Source organism: Arabidopsis thaliana, chromosome 5 (assembly GCF_000001735.4).
Source record: "Arabidopsis thaliana chromosome 5, partial sequence".
NCBI classification, from domain to species: Eukaryota; Viridiplantae; Streptophyta; class Magnoliopsida; order Brassicales; family Brassicaceae; genus Arabidopsis; species Arabidopsis thaliana.
In genome coordinates, this window is record NC_003076.8 from 15,388,753 (window position 1) to 15,408,280 (window position 19,528).

At 34.3% G+C, this 19,528-nt stretch overlaps 4 protein-coding genes and 1 pseudogene across 8 annotated transcripts; 3 read left to right on the forward strand and 2 right to left on the reverse strand.

The window, feature by feature from the left end:
- Positions 1–27: 27 nt before the first annotated feature.
- AT5G38437 lies at positions 28–676 on the forward strand (annotated as a pseudogene; the record flags this gene model as incomplete). Its single annotated transcript has 1 exon — positions 28–676.
- Positions 677–1,470: 794 nt separating this feature from the next.
- AT5G38440 (Plant self-incompatibility protein S1 family) lies at positions 1,471–1,872 on the forward strand (the record flags this gene model as incomplete). The annotated part of the gene is made up of 1 exon (NM_123205.1): positions 1,471–1,872. One exon carries the CDS (start codon positions 1,471–1,473, stop codon positions 1,870–1,872), a length of 402 nt encoding a protein of 133 aa, NP_198660.1.
- A 3,095-nt stretch (positions 1,873–4,967) lies between these two features.
- CYP735A1 (cytochrome P450, family 735, subfamily A, polypeptide 1) lies at positions 4,968–8,543 on the reverse strand. Of its 2 annotated transcripts, NM_123206.3 has the most exons (5): positions 8,202–8,543; positions 7,721–7,947; positions 7,398–7,639; positions 6,771–7,155; positions 4,968–5,670 (listed from the first exon to the last, which is right to left on the reverse strand). In NM_123206.3, exons 1-5 carry the CDS (start codon positions 8,479–8,481, stop codon positions 5,248–5,250), a joined length of 1,557 nt encoding a protein of 518 aa, NP_198661.1. In that variant the 5' UTR covers positions 8,482–8,543; the 3' UTR covers positions 4,968–5,247. The 2 variants fall into 2 exon arrangements, with proteins under 2 accessions (NP_198661.1, NP_001331437.1); NM_001344250.1 differs by lacking the exon at positions 4,968–5,670 and having other exon boundaries at positions 6,619–7,155.
- A 444-nt stretch (positions 8,544–8,987) lies between these two features.
- On the reverse strand, positions 8,988–12,343 carry AT5G38460 (ALG6, ALG8 glycosyltransferase family). 2 transcript variants are annotated; one of them, NM_001203505.1, is made up of 7 exons: positions 11,808–12,343; positions 11,551–11,734; positions 11,348–11,455; positions 10,815–10,976; positions 10,399–10,651; positions 9,535–10,306; positions 8,988–9,053 (listed from the first exon to the last, which is right to left on the reverse strand). In NM_001203505.1, the coding sequence occupies exons 1-6, from the start codon at positions 12,233–12,235 to the stop codon at positions 9,840–9,842; spliced, it is 1,602 nt and encodes a 533-aa protein (NP_001190434.1). In that variant the 5' UTR covers positions 12,236–12,343; the 3' UTR covers positions 8,988–9,053; positions 9,535–9,839. The 2 variants fall into 2 exon arrangements, with proteins under 2 accessions (NP_001190434.1, NP_198662.1); NM_123207.2 differs by lacking the exon at positions 8,988–9,053 and having other exon boundaries at positions 9,402–10,306; positions 11,808–12,327.
- Positions 12,344–15,869: 3,526 nt separating this feature from the next.
- On the forward strand, positions 15,870–18,993 carry RAD23D (Rad23 UV excision repair protein family). Of its 2 annotated transcripts, none has more exons than NM_123208.2 (12): positions 15,870–16,033; positions 16,693–16,851; positions 16,943–17,002; positions 17,117–17,163; positions 17,275–17,328; positions 17,418–17,595; positions 17,718–17,870; positions 17,964–18,029; positions 18,116–18,163; positions 18,243–18,349; positions 18,443–18,521; positions 18,629–18,993. In NM_123208.2, the coding sequence occupies exons 1-12, from the start codon at positions 15,968–15,970 to the stop codon at positions 18,746–18,748; spliced, it is 1,137 nt and encodes a 378-aa protein (NP_198663.1). In that variant the 5' UTR covers positions 15,870–15,967; the 3' UTR covers positions 18,749–18,993. The 2 variants fall into 2 exon arrangements, with proteins under 2 accessions (NP_198663.1, NP_001078680.1); NM_001085211.1 differs by having other exon boundaries at positions 15,890–16,033; positions 18,243–18,353; positions 18,629–18,959.
- Positions 18,994–19,528: the final 535 nt, after the last annotated feature.

Below are 19,528 nucleotides of genomic sequence, written 5' to 3' on the forward strand. Positions count from 1 at the left end.
AGTAGACAGAGTGAGAGATCACCCACCAGCTCTCCCTCTCCCCAAGTCAGCTTTCATTTCAAATCCTGAAAGGTATCGTCGCTTGGTAGGGCGACTTAGCTACTTAATTAGCTGACACCTGAGTTAGCCTATTCAGTTCACAAATTAGCACAGTTCATGCAACATCCACTTTAAGAACACTGGGATGCTGTGATATGGGTGGTTCCGATATCTAAAATCCAATCCGCGCCAAGGCCTTTTGCTTCCCAGCTCATCGACTTTGCAGCGTCATGGTTGGTGTGATAGTGATTGGGCCGCCTGTCCTCTTACTAGACGCTCTCTCACAGGTTATTTTGTACAACTTGGTGACACAAAAATCTCATGGAAAATGAAGAAACAACTGACTATCACTCGCTCTTCCGCAGAAGTCGAATATCGAGCCATGACATTTCTTACTCAAGAACTTATTTGGCTTAAAAAGGTGATGCATGATCTTGGTGTCTCTCAAGATCGACCTATGCGCATATTCTCTAACAATAAGTCCGCTATTGCTCTAAGTGCCAATCCGGTTCAACATAAACGTACAAAACATATTGAGGTGGATGGTCACTATATCCATGATATCCATGCTGGTATTATGACTACTACCCATGTGTCCTCTCAACAACAATTAGCAGACATTCTCACTAAGGCGTTGGGACAAAGAGAGAACTCCATTTCTTTCTCTGCAAGCTGGGCATTCTTGATGTATATGCTCCAACTTGAGGGAGGGTGTTAAATATATTTGCTACTTATATTCTTATTATTAGAGTGCATCTTAGTCAATAGCTACTAGTCAAGCTTAGTCAACTCTACTTTGCCCCTTTTGGTTTTTCCATGGTAACCACATTATGTACTTTAGGTTATATCATCTTTTTGTATAATTATGGCTTTTAACGCCTAATCAAGATAACACAAATTAAAACCAATCTCTGTCTCTTGCCTTAAATCTGACACTCTTTTGGATAAGTTTCTTTTAAAAGCGTTTAAGAAAAATTTCAACATTGCTAATTATGAGATATATGTCAACAAACTCAAGGCATTGTTTTATAAGAATACTAGATATTTCGCCAAACCACTCATGCTATAATGGGAGTGAAAGTCTTAAATTGGAATATTAAGAATAAGATCTTTTATCATGACTCGTAATTCATATCACAAATGTCAAAGCTGAACGTTTCAATAAATCTATCGAAAGCATTAATCCTTTAAATAGATGTGAAACAGCGAAATAGATAAGGGCACAAAGAAAACAGTAAAAGCGATCAACAAGTTCGTATGAGTCAAAACTCAAAAAAAAAAACATGTTTAAAAATAGGAAAGACCAAAAACTAACGACTAACCATGTAATACACTTGTATAAAAAGACACTATCCGTCTGTCCCTTTTCATTATCTACAGATTAATTACTTCTGAATTTAAAAGAAGGAAGGCCAATTCAAACAGTCAACAATGAATCGGCTCTCGTGTTTTCTGCTCGTTATTGGATTGTGCATAGGATTGAGTAACGCAAATTTAATATGGAATGAGAAAAACACTGTATTCTTCAAGAGTTCCCTTGGTCGAAACAATGTTTTGAAGATTCATTGCACATCAGAAGACAATCTAGGTTTCCATTTTTTGCGTCCTGGAGAAACCTATGATTTTAGTTTCCATGATAGTATTGTGAGATCAGACTTTTACTGTGAATTATGGCAAGGGCCTAATTTCAAGTTTCATGCATCATTTATGGCATATCAAGGTGGTGGTCTCATAGTTCATTATGGTAAAAAGAACTTTTGGGATGCTAGAGAAGATGGAATCTATTTCACTCATGGCAAAGAAACGCCCAAGTTAGAGTATAAGTGGAAATAATAATTAACCACTCAATGTATGATGGAATTGAGATCATCTTTTTTTACTTTTAACAAAAGCTTATTGTTCTTGTGTACTATTGTGGAAGGGAAACCTTTGAAATAAATTTATCGAAAGTATGTGAACTTTTGAAGACGAAAACTTTCAATACTTAAGTCCTCATCTAAACTAATATTTGTAGTTAAATGATTAATGAATAATTAATGTGAGAAAATCCCTAAAAGAATGGTGGAAAAAAAGGAAGATGTGTCAAATGATTTTTGACTCAAATTAGTTAATCGGTAAACTAAATACCTGAGTTATGTATGCTTTGGCAAAACACACTTAATTGGGCTCACTAATTGAATTTACAGATTAAGATTTCGTCAAAGCCCAACAAATAACGATATCCTAATATTTTTGTAGTATATGCAGCCCATCACTTTAAAAATTCCCGAACCAGAATGCTACATCAAAATTATAGCATTCACAACATGTTTCTTTTTGTCCAAGTGAGTTTGGATGTAGAAATTTGGATACAAAACAAGTTGCATATTATGATGCAATCGAAACTAGAGTTTAAATGCATCAATTCCATCTATAACTAATTAACGTAAACGACTAAAAATCAACTAATATTGTCTATGTCGACCCAAGTTAATTCGGGTCCGCTTTTGCGATACTTCCAGGGATTTGTTCTATTTTACCTTGCTTGTAGGACATGTTCTATGTTCTAAGCTTTTACAATTCAGGTTGTAAGTGAAGCGTATTTTTGTTTCATTGCTTGTAAATGAAACAACACATAGTTTGTTAACGGAGTTGATGGTTTCTAACCGCTATATCTCGTAGAAAAACTCTTGCTCCCAAGCTTCACTATATAAGGAAGAGGTTGCACACATGACATCACTACTAACTTTCGATGTTGTCTTTTAATTTTACGTTCACTCCAGAAACACAAGGATAAAAACAACACACACACACACAAACAAAACAAAACAAAACAAAACTTGCTTGGAAAATCTTAGTTTTTCACTTTCTCTAAAACTCTTTTTTCTTTTTTCGTCTTGTATCACTTATTACATTTATATCTGAGCCTTTGTTATGTATATATAGCTGTATGCATTTGGGGCAAAGCCCTTCCGAGAACATGTCTCCCTTCTATGTCAAACTTCGTCTTGTGACTCTTGACCATGAAAGCCCATTTTTTGGGTGTGTTAGAGCATCTCCAACAAGCCTTCTAACCTTCAATTTATTTTGAACCCTCTAACCCTTATATTTTTAGGATGTAAATAGTGCACCTCGAATTTTATGGTGCATTTTTTACACCCTCAGGCCTCAACAACCAAAACTGATTATTGTTAATATTGCACATAACAAGAGAACGGAAAAATACCTTGGTAGTTTCATATCTGTAACATAGTCAGACGTATCATTAGTTTATTTAAAACAGTTGTACCACGATTGTCTACGAATACAGAAAAGGAAAAAAAAAACGAATATGAAATTTTTTCCAAGGAAAAATAACTAGTACTACGATTTAATGTACAAAGATATAACTTAAAAACCTCTGTCAAAAATATCATATAATAAATATTTCTTATATTAAATATAGGAAACACAATTCAATATGTATAAGAAAAACAATAGTATTTTCACATTTCCACCAAATCTTCTATGATTTCAAAGATTTTTAATCTTTTGATAGTGGAAGGATCTTTGTTTATAATCGTCAAAGAAGATACAGTATCACAATTAGATTTAGATACACATGCGTGTGCATGTATTTTCTAAAAACAAGAAAAATTATACTCTCATATAATATGCATTCTCACTTACGAATAACTAATTTGCATAGGGTGTTGATTGCGATACTGAATTGATCAAAAGATTATTTCTTTGCTATGTTCTTTATTGGGGCGTATCTAAAATTATGACGATATGTTTTTGACTTGTCAATTCAGAAGATTGTACCACTGAATTATTCTATACATATTATAAAAATTATACATTTCAAATATGTTTTTTTCCACATTTTGTACGATTTTCAGACTTGAACTTTCAGAAGAAAAAAAAAACATTTGCCTTTAAAAATACAAACTATATTCAAAATCTAATTGAAAACAAAGAATGACAGAAGACAACACAAATGCGCAAAAAAAAATAAAAAAATCATGATCGTACATATGAAAGAGTTTCTTTTAAATTTATCAAAAAAAAAAAATCGTGAAGGATTTTCTTTTAAAACTTTTTTTAACTTTCTGCAATGTGGTATTTTTATACATATGCCACATAACACAAATGTTTTTTTTTCTTTTCCATTTAATCCGACTAAGACCTAATAATTAAAAGATATACCTATCATAAGTTACCAGTTTTATTTATTTCTGATCAATTTCAAAGGTTACTGACCACATATCAAAAAATATTATAAGATATAAAGAAGCAAGAATCAACCTTAGTCATTGTAAGTGCAAAGGCTGCCACCAAACTTAACCAAGAAAAATTAAATATGAACTCCTTTTCCCCCATCACTAATCATTCTTTTTGTTTCTTTGATTATTAAATTTCATGTTTTATGTTTGTTTATTATTTTAAGGCTTATCTAGATTGAACCCATCTTAATATTACATTATGACTTATTATTATTGAATTTCAACTCACTTTCTAAGCCAATAAAGGTGATCGATGGACATATGCTTTTGGCCTTATGCCAGAGAGTTATTGATTTATACCAGTTGCAGTCTCAAAGCACATAATATGACCTTACACATAGACAACAGTCACAACTTTTCATATCTTTGTGTCTTTAAATTAGAACTAAGAAGATTTATTTATATATGTACAACTAGTCTTTTTTGAATAAACTAAAACAAAAGCTTTAATTTGGCCTAAAGAAAACACAATCATTTGGAAGATGTGGTAATTATATAATACATTTATTCGAAATCTCCTTCTCAGCCTTCTTACTTCGAATAACATATCTACTATATTTTTGGCATATCAATAGTTTTTTTGGAGTTTTAAAAGTATGTGTATAAAAGAAGTTTAAGAATAACAATTCAAAGATATATGTCATCCATAAACATATTTCTTCTACTACCATAGATCATATTAAATTCATTTACTACACAAGTTTATGTTTCAAATACTATATTTTAAAACATGTTACATAAACCAATCATGCGGGTTTTTGAGTTTGTTCTCGTCACACTTTACACAAAACAATAGAAAATGTCTTTTTGAGGAAAAAGAATTAACATAATTTGATGTCATAGTAACATTTATTCCGATTTGTATCCCTCATGAAATTCAAAATCTCCCTCAATCTCAAAATCTTCCTTCTAGCCGTGCTTTACCAAGGCATTCCAAATCAAACTATTTAAACCGCGAAAATCCTCATGAAACCAATGGCTTCAATATCACTTGAACTCCATACTTAGGTTTTATAGTAAGCACAACGATTGGGGCATGCCTATAATTCTTTGATATTGTGAAGTTAAACTTTGAAATTAACGTGGCTAATATTATTTTAGCTTCCATCAACGCAAACTGTTGTCCGATGCAGTTCCGTGGACCGGCTGCAAATGGGATGAAATGGCGACCAGACGCGAATGGTCTGCCTCCAAAACGTTCGGGATTGAATTGGTTCGCGTCTTTACCCCATAATTCTTCACTGTGATGGATAGCAAGAACCGGTATCCATATTGATAAACCTTTAGGAATGGTTAGATCACCTAGTTTTAGATCTTCAAATGCCATCCTTGGTAGAAGAGTAGCTGGAGGGTAAAGTCTTAGTGACTCGTTAATCACTTTGCTTAACTGTTCCAAAGACAAAGAAAAAGAAGTTAGAAGACTATTCTATTAATTCATTTTGGAATCATATCTTTGTGATCATGCGAAGTGCTTCTTGACTCTTTCTCAAACATCTTTTAGTTTGGGAATTGACTTTTCCTTTTGAAAAAAATATCAATGAAGCTGTCAAGATCTAATCATTAGTTAATACATGTTTAGATTTCTTAGATAATATTTTATGCAAAGCATGCCTTAGTGCTAATCACTAAACAAATGGAAGATGTCTTATTTAACCATTTATTTATGCCTGAAAGATCTATTTACCAATATCTATATCGTATCAAATTTCAAACCTGGCTTAACCAATGCTAATCATATCTAAATAGTATCACTATAAAACTAATCAGAAAGTATGATTCTATGTAAATCGGTTATAATAAACATGTAACGATTTAACCCAATATGAATATATCTTTAAAGCTCAATAAACATACACATTGTTAAAAAACAATATTTGTGTTCTAACTAGGATTGAAGATAAAGGAATAAAGACAAAATTAAATGATATCTACTCATTAGGGTTCTTCTGTGCCGACTATGACTATGTTATAAGCTTAGTTATGGAAGAAGCACTACGATGCTAGTGGCATTGTCTATACTGTGTTAAATGTTAATACCCCACACGCACCCATCCATCCATCATAAAGCTAATTCTACTAGTCAAATAAATTAATAGGTTACTATAATATATAGTTATATGATTATTATTTGGAGCAAACAACAAATATTATCTTTTTATATCTATGAGTTAATGGAGTTCGAGTCACTGATGCGTGGTCAGACAAAAACTTAAGGTTGAAAAGTTGAAACGGTCACTGATGGATTAGTACTAAACCGTATTTTCATGATTTTTTAACAACACCAAACTCATGAATGGTGAGCCGACGTAACCGCAAGTAGACTAATATGTCTCGTCTGCTAGCTATTTACGTTCCAAACTTAGGTAAAACTTAATTCCTATGTTAACAATCTCACCAAAAGATAAGACTTTGCAAGAGAAGGACTAATTTTATGTCTAGATTTTAGAAGTTATTGTATAATATGTATTGAAAAGTGAATGTACGTACCGAGGTTAGCTTAGATAGTTGATCGACTGAGGGAAGGCCATTGCGGCCAAAGACCTCCCTGACCTCCTCACGGACTTTTTCCTGCCATGTGGGATTATCGGCGAGGAGCATTGTTGTCCATGTGAGGAGCAAAGCCGTGGTTTCATGGCCAGCAAAGAAGAATGTCTTGCATTCATCCATTATCAACTGAAGATTGTTGTTGTTATTGTTATTGTTCTTGTCAATATCCATTTCGTTCAAGAGAAGCCCGAGAAGGTCGTCACCGTGAGTGCTACTCCTACCCATTTCAGCGCAGTCTCGCCTGCTTTGTATGATCTCAATCAACAAACGCTCAACTTCTTTTTTCAGAGACTTGATCTCTCTGTTGTATTTGCTTGGAAGAAACCTACATATACAAAAGATTTGTTATTAAGTCAATGTTAGACCACAGTTAAAGTTTAATCCTAAAACAATATACGTTTTAAAGCTTCACCGAGGATCACAACAAATAAATAGAAAAACTAAATTTTGTTATGTATAACTTAATGTTTAAGAATTTGTATGGTGGCAGCCGCGGTCTGTCTGCTGCCACCATTACTGAAAATATAGAGATTAATTACGATTTCTAGGGTGAGGAAGAAAACCAACCGGCTGCCGGGAAAGCAGAGGTGGCGGGTGGCTTGAGCGCAACGGCGCTGGAGGACAGTGAGGTGGTTGAAAAGCTCTTTGCCTTTCTCAAAGCTGCTTCCGAACTTTGTCCTCGATATAATATCAGCCGTGAGTTTATGCATCTCCTCTCCTATCTCCACCTCATTTGCTCCTTCCCCAACTTCCTTCCTCAACCTCTCAACTAGCTTGCTTGTGCACTCCACCATATGCCTTGCGTATCCCTACATCATAAGGGTACTTCAGTCATTCAACGTCAAGTAACTAAGCATTGTTTTTTGCATGAGGCTAGTTTATTGACGTGCCTTGAGTCTTTCTCCGGTAAATGCCGGTGCAGCAAGGTGGCGTTGGTGGTGCCAATCTTGGCCATTAGCCATTAGGAGACCGCGACCGATAAAATTCTTAGTCCCTTGTTGTTGTAGCCACGATCTTCCACTAACACCGTTGTGTTTCATCAGCAACTCCTTTATCAATTCCGTTTCCGTTAAGCAAAGCCGAGGATCCGTCCCGTTCCACACAATAAACCTCTTCCCTGTTTCATCAAAACGTAAATTTATCTAAGGATTACTCATTTTATTACATGTAACCCTCCTTTAATCAAAGGCCAAACATTCTTCAGTATGTTTTACGGAGAAAAAACAAAAAATACATGGAGGGTATTTCCGTCATTTTATCTGGCTCCATTGATAGATGTCACTTACAATTAACAGACCAACTTAATAACGAAATCTATGTATAGACTTCACGACCAAGAAAACACAAACTTGTTACAATTCAAGACCATACCGTATTGTTTGGACCAAGCAACGTAATGCGGGAGAAGGCGGCCGACGATGTCATGGTGAATAGAGTCACAATCCTTGGAAGCGGATTGCGAAACCATGGCCGAGATTTCAAGGATATTTCCGGTTAACGGACGCGGTTTAGGACCCGTTACGCCTTGCTGTTCCATGATCTTCTTGATTCGTCTAGGTGTTAGCCAGTAGCACGATATGGTGTCGTATAAAACTCTCAATATCGTAGTCACGAATATCACGAGGAGTGATTTTAATATAGTAAGCAACATTTTTGGGTTTTTTCTTTTCTTCTTCCAGCAACAAAGATTCGAAAAGAAAAACAAGAGATATTAAGAGGGTGAGATAAAGAGTAATGGTGTATTTATAGTGTCGAGATACAATATAAATTCATGTAGGGTACTAAATCTGGGAGAACTAATTATGGTATAACTTTGTTGCATATTCTCACTTAAAGAAATGGAAGATATTGAGACTAATTAAATTAGTAAATCTCGTTATTTTTTACCTTGCTTGGCTAAACGTTTCCATTTAATTCTTATACTTTTAAGAGAGACACTCCAAATTATTATTACAGAAACAAGTTGTGACATTTCACAAATGCCAACTTTGGGAAGTTTCCAGAACTACAAAAAAAAAAACATTTATGTTCACGAAGGGTTCCTAAAAGTTTAAGAAATAAAGTATCCCTAAATTTTTAAGAACTCTTCTTAAATTATAAGAAATGTTTCAATCATTTAGTATTACTTCCTGAATTTTTAAAACATTTTATAAGATTAAAATTTGTGGCCTTTTCTTAGAAAATGTTGTATACCAAATATGATTAAAAAAAAAAAAAAAAAAACTCATTTCCTGAGAATCAAAAGAGAACATCTCAGCTCAATTATGATCGAATCTTGACCATAATTATGTACTAAAACTTATATAGCGTATTACTGAGAGGGTCGAGAGAGAAAAGGACTTGAAAATAAAATTAAGTCTCCTGAAACAGTAAGAACTACCAAGAATTGTTCTCGTATTTGTCCCAGTCCCAGTCCCAGTCCCACACAAAGCTGGATCACATAAACCATTCAAAATCACTGCTTAGGTATAAGTGTTTGATTTCTCTTTTAATTCGCCTATGATCCAATCTTAACCATAATTAATCTATGAGATGTAAAGTTTCAAGAATTTGTTTCTAAAGACAACACAAAAAAAAAAGGTCGTGTTAAATACAATGTGCTTGATATATAAAAAGTTCGATCCTGGCCGTCTCATTAAGGGGACAACATATTAATCTGATAGCTATGACCTGTGTCGCTGTAACATTCGGGACATGATTGCACAACACAAAATTTCATTAAAACCTTACGTTTCCTTTCATAAAGGTAAAATCTCTACCCCAATTTTTGAAACCACCCCAAATTTTGAAACCTACGTCATCAACAATTTATACGCATTGGAATATAGACCAACATTTAGTAAAACCTGGACCAAATACAACAAGTCTGATGTTAAACCACCGTTTCTGTCTAGCTCGATTCTACTGTGATGATCGGAGTTGGTTCGGTAAAGACCCTAAGCTACATTAAATCTATAGGCAAAAAGACAGAGAAAACAAAAATGGAACCGAGTTAAACAACCTTGCTCTTCAGATTTGCTTCTTTTCTTTATCAGAGGATCCGAAATGACTTGACAAAGTCCACTGCGTATAGTTGGTGTAAAAGGCAAACATTATAAAGTATGAGAAACAGAGAATCATGATCAGTGCTTCGAATAGGAAAGGGTACTTCTGAGGAGGTTTAATGGTAAGATAGAGGACATGAAGAACTACGGAGATGAAGAAATGGGTTCGTAGTAAGAAAACATAACCCGGGAAGTTTTTAAAGGAGAAAAATGAAACGTCGGTTTTCTGTATCGCATGGTGATTCCCGGGTGAATGATAGATGACGGTGAAGAGAAAAGATAGTGTTAAGTAAGGGATCAAGAGTTTGTCACGGCAAAGAAGAGGGAACATCGAGAAGAGAGCGTAATAGGTTAAATGACTGAAATGGTCAGGTAGTTTGAGAGCTAATAGTGTTGCGGAGAGAAAAGGCATCAGGATTGATTTCTCATGCACTGCAGATTCAAACACAATGAAAGAAAAAAAGGGACTGTTAGATATTAATTGATGGCAACCGTGATCGAAGATCAAAGTGAAATATTTATACCTTGGAAGGAAAACAAGTAGAAAGCCATTGAACTGTTGAGCAAGCCATATAGGAAACCTTCATTGCTTGGTGACAAGATTTGCTGAACCATTGAAGGAAGAGAAGCCAATATAGTTGCAGCTAAGCTGATAGACTTGAGGGATTGTGTTGTGAACAGATTTTTCCATTTTATGAGTATGGAAGTAGTGCACCAGAAATTTGCCACGTAATCCTCGTATATTCCCCTCTCAAATGGAGCAAGACGGGAGAGAACCTGCATCATCAGCCATTTACTTCATATTAATGAGCACGAAAACGAATGAGACCTATTGGGTGTATGCAATTTACATCAGAGGAGGAAGCAAAGAGTACAATCTCTTAGTTCTACCAGAGACAAACAATTAGTTTTCTCGAGAAATTATCAAATACGTATTTACCATTAAGAAGTCGTCCAAAGAATGCACATATGGCCACCAAAAAATAACAAATGTCACTATGACTGCAATTCCAAGCTTAATCACAGAAAGTATAGGGCTCTTCCGTCTTAGGCATTTACCCAGTAGATGGCTGAAAAAGGCAGGAGCAAAGTATGCACTCATCTGCAACATCGACACAATGGAAAAAGTGTGACCAGCATGTTATAAACGGGAACAGAACAGAAATGAGGTACATACATAAACAAAGGGGTATATCAAGCACCACATAAGATTAACAATATTGTATGTATAGAACATTTTACATAAATGCAACGATGTGAAATATGTATGGCCATAAACACTACACTACAGTCTCAACAAATTAGACATTTTGACATAACGGTAGTAACTACTCATATTTTCCAGGGAACTAAAACCATCTAGTTTTTCAGTCTATGAGATTGATAAAAGCCATTACGTGTCAGATCATCTACAAGTATACCAACTTTCTACAAGGGAAACATAAGAATACAGAAATGAAATCCCAAAGTCACCTGTTTATGGCTGAGGGCTAGACTGAACAAGACACAAGTGAGAACCTCGCTCTCACATAGTACCGCAGCAATAGCACCAACTGTAAGTCCCAAGCTGATACAATTGTACTATAACAAATAAAAATTCTAATGAGAATCATCTTACAACCATAGAAAAAGGATACATAATCACAACACCAATAGAGGTAACGGTCAATACAAACCTGAAAATGACCGTGATCAATGAGGATCAAGCAAGGGTTTAAGAGAATCATAGCAATATGCCAAGCCACTTCACTCTTACCACCCCTAGTTCGATTCCTATGGTACACCAACACGAAAAACAGAGCAGCTGGGAAAAATATGAAAGCATCAGACGATAAAACTGTCCATCTCATCAACAATTTTCTGCATAACAAAACTCGAATTAGTAAACCCTAATTACACAACAAGCAACCAATTGAAGAATCAGATCATTTACCCAAGATAAGATTCGTGACCACGAGAGCTTAGAAGAGCAACAGATTCAGGATTGAAGAATCGGAGGAAGATTCCATGGATGTAACTTTGATAAGCAGTTAAAGGAGGATAATCTAATCCCCAGTAAGTGAGATCGTTGTAAGTGCCATTTCTATACCAATCGATAACTGGAAGATTTGTGGTTATCTCCATCCAATGTCTCTGAGCTTCGAAATCGCCGAATTTAGGAGGAATTCCGGCGCCGGAGTATGGATACATTGTTACAGCAGATCGGATCAGTAATGCGAAGAGGGAGATGCAGAGAAATGAAGTTGTGGTTCCTTTATGTGTTAGCCACCACCAAGTATCAATCGAAGATCCGGTTTGTGGTGATACCGGAATGGTGATGTCATCTTCGCCGGAATGTTTCGCCGGCTTCTTCTTCGGCATCCTTTGTTTTGTTTGTCTTCTCCGTTTAGTTTTTTTCTCACCTAAGCTAAGCTGATGCAAAATCGATTTACGGGGATCGGTCTCAGTTTGGGTTTAGGAAATATTAATAAAAGGCCCTTGTATTTTTATGTTTCTATAAATTTATCCTTGAAAAATACAAAAACACCATTCGACTCACTTTTTATTTTATGTTAACAACTTGGCTAAAGACACATCACTAACACCATTCGACTCACTAAAACTATGAAATATAACTTTCACATTATAGGTTATAGACTCGTTTTGAATATTTTTAAAAAGACTATATGAATATTTTTAAAAAGACTATAATACAATATATATTAAATTTTTGAGATGAAAATAGTAAAGATGGTTGGTTTGAGATGAAAATAATAAGGATGGTTGCTATGAGAAAATGTTATTCTTCAAAGGGAAATATTTTTTCTTAAAACAGGGATTAGCGATTCGCATCCTCTTCTGTCTTTCTTAGTACGTTTGTGTTATAGCTTCATTTCGAATGACTGGATTGTCCGAATTACTCATGTGTATAGGGAAGCTAATCGTCTCGCAGATGAATTAGCGAATCATGCTTTTTTGTTACTTTTGGGGTTTCATAGTATTCTTCTTAGGCTTGATTTTGCTACTTCGATTATTTTTGAGGATGATAGTGTTGTTACGCGCCCACGGAATATTCGTGTGTAATTTTTTTTTTTTATTTTTTTTTAATAATATGGGAGACTAATCTCCCTCATTCTACCAAAAAATTAAGGGAAATATTTTTTCTTAAATTTGTTGATATGATAATTATGGTCTACATAATATCGTGTTTTAAATCAATATATAATAAATGTTGGTTAAAACAAGAGCAATAACATAATTTTGGTGAAATTTCTTGGGAAGGTAAGAGGAAAACTTCCTTGATAGCATGGAAGTATGTAAATTAGGAAATTTCAACAAAGCCTTACTTGTGAAACAATTCGGCCGGATCGTACATTTATCGAAGCTAGTTACTTCCTTGTAAAAAGTTTTTTATGTAGTGATGGTGGTTGTAGACCTTTGTATACTTGGAATAGTGTTCTCTATTGATGAGATCTCTTGAAAAGTGGCATAATAAGCAATATTGGACAAATCTACTAGGGTTTGGCTTGATAAATGGCTTATGGATGAACAACCAAGGAGACCCACTAAGAAATAAATTTTATTTATTATTAAACTTAAGGTTGCTAATTTGTTGAATGAGAGAGGTGTTAATTTCTCCCAAATGATGTTAATCAAGTCTTATTGATTTATCTTAATTCAAACAAGAAAGATTTTTCGTTTTGGCGATTCAATAAAACTGGAGCTGAAATCAAAATTCTTTCTAGGGATATAAAGAGTTTGTTGGATTCATCTCTTGAAAAATTCTTTAAAAGCAAATCAGGGAACTAGACGAAGATTTTAGCGGAAGTAGCTCAAAAAGCAAAAGCATCCATGAAAATTGCTATGGTAGATGAATCACGAAAAGCTGAAAAAGCTCTGATCGCTAGTAAATAGTAATAATAGATTGAGTCTAGTTGATCAGAAGAAACTTGCACAAGTTATCAAGGTGGTGGTCGAAATGGAGGATGAACTCGAGGAGAAGGTTCAAAAAGTCGAGAAGATAAACAGAAAGGTAGATGAGAAGATGAAGAAGAAGGCAAAGAAGAGACATTTTTCGTTTTTGGTTTGTTGAATGTTGATTCGTCTTCAGCTATCATATCATGTCGGTGTTAGACTTAAAATAAGTGTTTACCAATAACTTATACAAGAGAGGTTCTACACCGTTTACCAAGAGAATCAAAGAATGCAAAGTTTGTAACTTTTGTTTGTGGTTTAAAAGAACACCACAATCATTGTTGAATGCATAACATATTTCAACCAGATAAGGAGTTAAAGAACTTTTATATGGATCTAATACTTAACCACTAATACTAAAAATTGATCTTGAAGCAACATAGGAGATTTGAGTAGTTAGAACATATCTAGCAAATTCTGATCTATTGTGAAAAGAATAACTAGAGACGGATGACTTAATTTCTATATAGCATTTGGAGGGTCATAATGACTTGTTTTTATTTACGTGTTTTACGTTATTTTGTTTTTGTCAAAAGGCTTTCATAAATTAGTAATACTCTATAAATAAATAAACACAATAAAATACTCTTTCTTATCGATTTAGGTATGGCCAATGTAAAAAACTAAAAATTAACAAAATTTTGAAACTTCTATACATTTTTATGGTTCTAGTAATATTATAAATTTATACATATATAGCTAAGATAATATTCTAAATATGACTATAATATTGTTTGTAATTTGAATTATTGTTAGCGTTATTCTCTAATGTTACTTATTATTCAAAAACTCTTCGGTGTTTTCGATTTGTATCCAAATTTTATGATAAATTCTAAACACGATAATTAATTTACAAAAATAAAGTACTTATTTGAGTACCCTTAAATTTATGTTTACTTGACTTCCCAGTTCCCAGCCAGTATAAATCTTTTTCTTATATTTAAATTAATTAATTAACTTTGGATATAGAATTGAATTATTAGGAAAATATATACATATCAATCAAAAATATAATATTTATAAGCTTAATACAAACATAGAAATATCTATATCTATATATATCTAGCTTAATTAATTGGATAGTAAAAGCTTATCTTTGCATTTTTATTATTTTAATTAATTACTTGTATATATATATTATTTTAAATACTTATTAGCATATTGACATTTAAGATACAAGGTTTAAATTTCTTTTGTTATTTTGAACAGAAGTTTTGTTAATCAGTAAAATAAAATTATTGTAAATAAAAGAAAAGATTTTGTGCAAAACAAACTCCAAAGTCGTTTATTTTTGTAACTTTATCTTTCACGTTTAAAAATACAAAACAAAATTATGAAGTAAAAATAATACGTAATGTAGTCGATTTTACAACTTTACATCTATTGTAAACGTTTTCACGATCACATATATTTGTTTTTAAAAGTTTTAAAGATATAGTTGAACTCCTCATCTCAAGGGCTTTGATTTGATAAATTATCTATCTAAATTTTAAAATTATTTATCAAAATTTTAAAATTTGACAATAGCAAAAAATTTGACATATGTATAATTTTTGATTTAGTATTATTATTCTGCATTGTTAAGATGTAAAATGTAAAGTTGTAAAAAGTAAATGATTCCGAGGATTTTGTGTAAAAAACCTTAAAATGTTTTAGAGTTTCTTGCACTAAAAGGATAACTTTTACTTTTTTTCCAAACCCCAAAGTCTGATTTACCTGTGAGTTAACAACAATTACTACTCTCTTTGAGTAAAAATCGCATGCCAAAAAGATTATAGAAAATATAATACCGAAGAAAATTCCAAATATACAAGCAGTAAATTAAGTTGATTTTGGGAATAGTCTACAATCCCATGTACACATCTCCACTACATTCCATACACCTTTTTTAATCTAACGGCTCACAAACAATAAAACTCTCCGAATAAGTAATCACCACGTGATTTATCTTGACACACCAAAGTTTGTATAGACGTGCATGTATGTAATTAATTAACCTTTTATGTACTATGAATTAACTGTGTTGATATATAAAGGGTGACTCAATACCCCAAAAGCGGTCTCTCTCTATACTTTGCTTCTCTCTCTAAACTTCTCTCTTTCTTTTTTTCTCAAAGCTTTTTTCCTTCTCCCTAAACGATGAAGATTTTCGTGAAGACTCTCAGTGGTTCGAACTTCGAGATCGAAGTAAAACCTGCAGATAAGGTATAGTGATTTCTTGAATTCGAATCGTCTTCTCTGTTTCTTTAACTGTTTATTAGGTCTGATTTGGTTCCGTAATTCGATTTTGCCTTGGGGAAAAATTCCGGTGAATTAGCGAATCTCGTAGTATCTGATTTAAAATTCTAGGTTTCGTTTGCATCGTACTCTTGTTTCGGGTTGGGAATTGTTTGTGACGATGCGTGTTTCTGTTTCTGTGATTGGATTCGAATTCGAATTAGGGTTTTTCGTGAGTATGTAAGTATAGTGATTGTATGTGTTGGGAATTTAATTATATACTGTGTAAATTGTATATAGTTATGGCTTCTTGTTTTCCCATCAACATTCGTTGCTTTAGTGATCATGCTGGAATCTGATTTTGCTTCTTTAAGATTATGTTAGAGCTAATCATACTTAGATTCACAATATTAGTCATTATATTTGCTAAACCTTGAGGCACCTATGGATTATCATACGTAATGATATAGTATTTGTGAAGTTTTCTTTGGTGTGACTTATTTGTTTCATTGCTAGTCTTATATCTTCTTGATAGCCTTTAGCTTAATGATGTCTGTATGATTTGGTATCTGAGTTTATTTTTGGCTTTTTCTAGGCTAAGTTATATGTGTGATTGAGATGCTTATTAACATTGTTGTTGATCGCAGGTTTCTGATGTTAAAACGGCTATAGAAACTGTTAAAGGTGCAGAATACCCTGCTGCTAAGCAGATGCTGATCCACCAAGGAAAGGTTCTAAAGGATGAGACCACATTGGAAGAGAACAATGTTGTTGAGAACAGTTTCATTGTTATCATGTTGTCCAAGGTGATGTACTAGGTCCACAGTTTCGCATTAGTATTAGTAACAGGATTTTAGTAGTTAGTGGATGCTAACAAGTTTTAACGTTTGTATATAGACCAAGGCTTCTCCAAGTGGGGCATCAACCGCATCTGCACCAGCACCTAGTGCTACACAGGTGAATAAAAGTTCTTATGTAATATGGTTATGGTTTCTATTTGTAAGTGACAACAAAATAGTATATCTAGATAACAGTTTTGTCTAATAGAATTGCTTGGATTTTCTGTAACAGCCACAGACAGTAGCTACACCTCAGGTTTCTGCTCCTACTGCCTCAGTGTAAGTTGCCTTCCTCTGGCATTGATTTACCTCCTTTTGAAAGAGAAATTGTCAGCTTCTTATGTAGTTGCCGGTTTGCTGATTCTCTGTTCTTTTTACTTGCGTTCTCAGTCCAGTTCCTACAAGTGGAACTGCAACCGCTGCAGCTCCAGCTACTGCTGCTTCGTAAGAACTTTTCAGAAGTATACTATATTCATTTTCGAATATCTGTTCATTGATTGTGTAAATGTTGCCCACTTTCTTGGTTGAAACAGGGTTCAGACAGATGTGTATGGTCAAGCAGCATCAAACCTTGTTGCTGGAACTACTTTAGAGTCCACTGTTCAGCAAATTCTTGATATGGGTGGAGGTAGTTGGGACCGTGACACTGTTGTTCGTGCTCTGAGAGCTGCGTTCAACAATCCTGAAAGAGCTGTTGAATACCTGTACTCGGTATGATTCATTCCACTTCTTGATTTTACGTTTTTCTTTGATATATTGTATCTACCTTTGATTTGCGGTTTGCCAGAATTTAAGCAACATTTGCTCTTGAACTTTTGGTTGATACATTTCAGGGTATCCCTGCTCAAGCTGAAATCCCACCAGTTGCTCAAGCCCCAGCTACTGGGGAACAGGCAGCCAATCCTCTAGCACAGCCCCAACAAGCAGCAGCTCCAGCAGCTGCAACTGGTGGTCCAAACGCAAATCCATTAAACCTGTTCCCCCAGGTAGGGTTTTTAAACTGGTGAACCGATTTCATTTGCTCGTTTTCCCTTGTGAATTTGTTTTATTGACATCCACTCTTATCTGTCTCTATCCAGGGCATGCCCGCTGCAGATGCTGGTGCTGGAGCTGGTAATCTTGATTTCCTGCGTAACAGTCAACAGGTATTTTCAATTTCTTTTCCATTCGAGAACGGAAATCTTCATTTCTCTCCTCTTATGTCATTTGCAATTCTTTTGCCTTTTCATAGTTCCAAGCCTTGCGAGCTATGGTACAAGCAAACCCACAAATTCTACAGGTAAAATTTTTAACCTCTTATTCTTTATTTGGTAGGTTATATGATATTGATTTCCCACTTATACTGTTTCGTTTTGCAGCCTATGCTTCAGGAGCTCGGTAAACAAAACCCCCAGCTTGTGCGACTAATTCAAGAGCACCAGGCTGACTTCCTACGCTTGATAAACGAACCTGTCGAGGGAGAAGAGTGGGTTTAATATCATGATTCTCCTTTACGTTTTCATTTTATTCTTTTTTCTCAATAAAGCATGTAATCTGACATTTCATTCGATGCCACCAGGAATGTTATGGAACAGTTGGAAGCAGCAATGCCACAAGCTGTTACCGTTACACCTGAAGAGCGTGAAGCCATTGAACGGGTTTGTTCCTATGATCTTTACATTTGTACCTTTACTAGATGCTCTGGTTCCTCAAAATATATGGCTTGTATTGAAATTTGATTTTGCTGTTGTTTGTTTTGGTTTAGCTTGAAGGGATGGGGTTTGATCGTGCGATGGTCTTGGAAGTGTTCTTTGCGTGTAACAAGAATGAAGAACTTGCAGCTAATTACCTTCTAGATCACATGCATGAGTTTGAAGATCAATAAACAGAGCAAATCCATTCCTCCCTCTAAACTCAGACCATCTTTCTGTTTCTTTTTCTTCTTCTTTTTAATATGATAATCTCTTCTCCAATGCCATTTGACAGTTTCATGTTTATGTTCATGGGAGTTGATGTGTTTATGTTACTATTAAAACTATCATAGTTTATCTGGTTTGAAGATGCTCCTCTTTTATCATATTATTAGCCTTTGAATCCTTCCTCTCTTTAGGTCTCAGATGCACCAATATTAGCTAAGATTAAAAGTGGATATTTTGGTTCTATATGACTCATCTCGAGTTAGGAATGGTATGTCGAATCTGGTTTAACAGATCTGGCCTAAAACGAAACCGCTATTCAGATCCAATTATTGGCGCTTACATTGTTTTCTCATAGCCTCAAGCTATGCAATATCAATTATTGCACATTTGAATTAACACAAACCCATCAATTAATATATCAACAAAAACCCATCATCAATTAACACATCAACACAAACATAAAGACATATAAGTTGCTCATGAAGAACTTATAATGGTGGAACCAGTGAGCCTTTGAGATCTGTCATAATCGTCTCTGAAATTGTCTCAAATCGAGAGAGAAATGAGAAATCTTAAAATTTTACCCTAAATAATTAAACCCTAGCTTTTAATTATTACTGCACAAATTATGTCTAAATAATTTTGCCCATTTACTAGCGAGCTTATATGGTTTGTAATCCATTTTAAACACTTTAATTTTGGGCTTCACCAAAACCCAACCATTATTATTTGGACGTGGACATCCC

Bases quoted from the DNA above. Each gene is read 5' to 3' on its own strand.
- CYP735A1 (NM_123206.3), bottom strand. From the start codon at position 8,481: ATGTTGCTTACTATATTAAAATCACTCCTCGTGATATTCGTGACTACG. The intron at 7,948-8,201 runs GTATGGTCTTGA...TTGATGAAACAG, and splicing joins TGCTTGGTCCAAACAATACG to GGAAGAGGTTTATTGTGTGG. The intron at 7,156-7,397 runs GTTGGTTTTCTT...TTGTATATGTAG, and splicing joins CTCTGCTTTCCCGGCAGCCG to GTTTCTTCCAAGCAAATACA.
- RAD23D (NM_123208.2), top strand. From the start codon at position 15,968: ATGAAGATTTTCGTGAAGACTCTCAGTGGTTCGAACTTCGAGATCGAA. The intron at 17,871-17,963 runs GTAGGGTTTTTA...GTCTCTATCCAG, and splicing joins CATTAAACCTGTTCCCCCAG to GGCATGCCCGCTGCAGATGC. The intron at 18,030-18,115 runs GTATTTTCAATT...GCCTTTTCATAG, and splicing joins TCCTGCGTAACAGTCAACAG to TTCCAAGCCTTGCGAGCTAT.
- AT5G38460 (NM_001203505.1), bottom strand. From the start codon at position 12,235: ATGCCGAAGAAGAAGCCGGCGAAACATTCCGGCGAAGATGACATCACC. The intron at 11,456-11,550 runs GTTTGTATTGAC...TATTTGTTATAG, and splicing joins TTGATCACGGTCATTTTCAG to TACAATTGTATCAGCTTGGG. The intron at 10,977-11,347 runs GTGACTTTGGGA...TCGATGTTGCAG, and splicing joins TAGCCCTCAGCCATAAACAG to ATGAGTGCATACTTTGCTCC.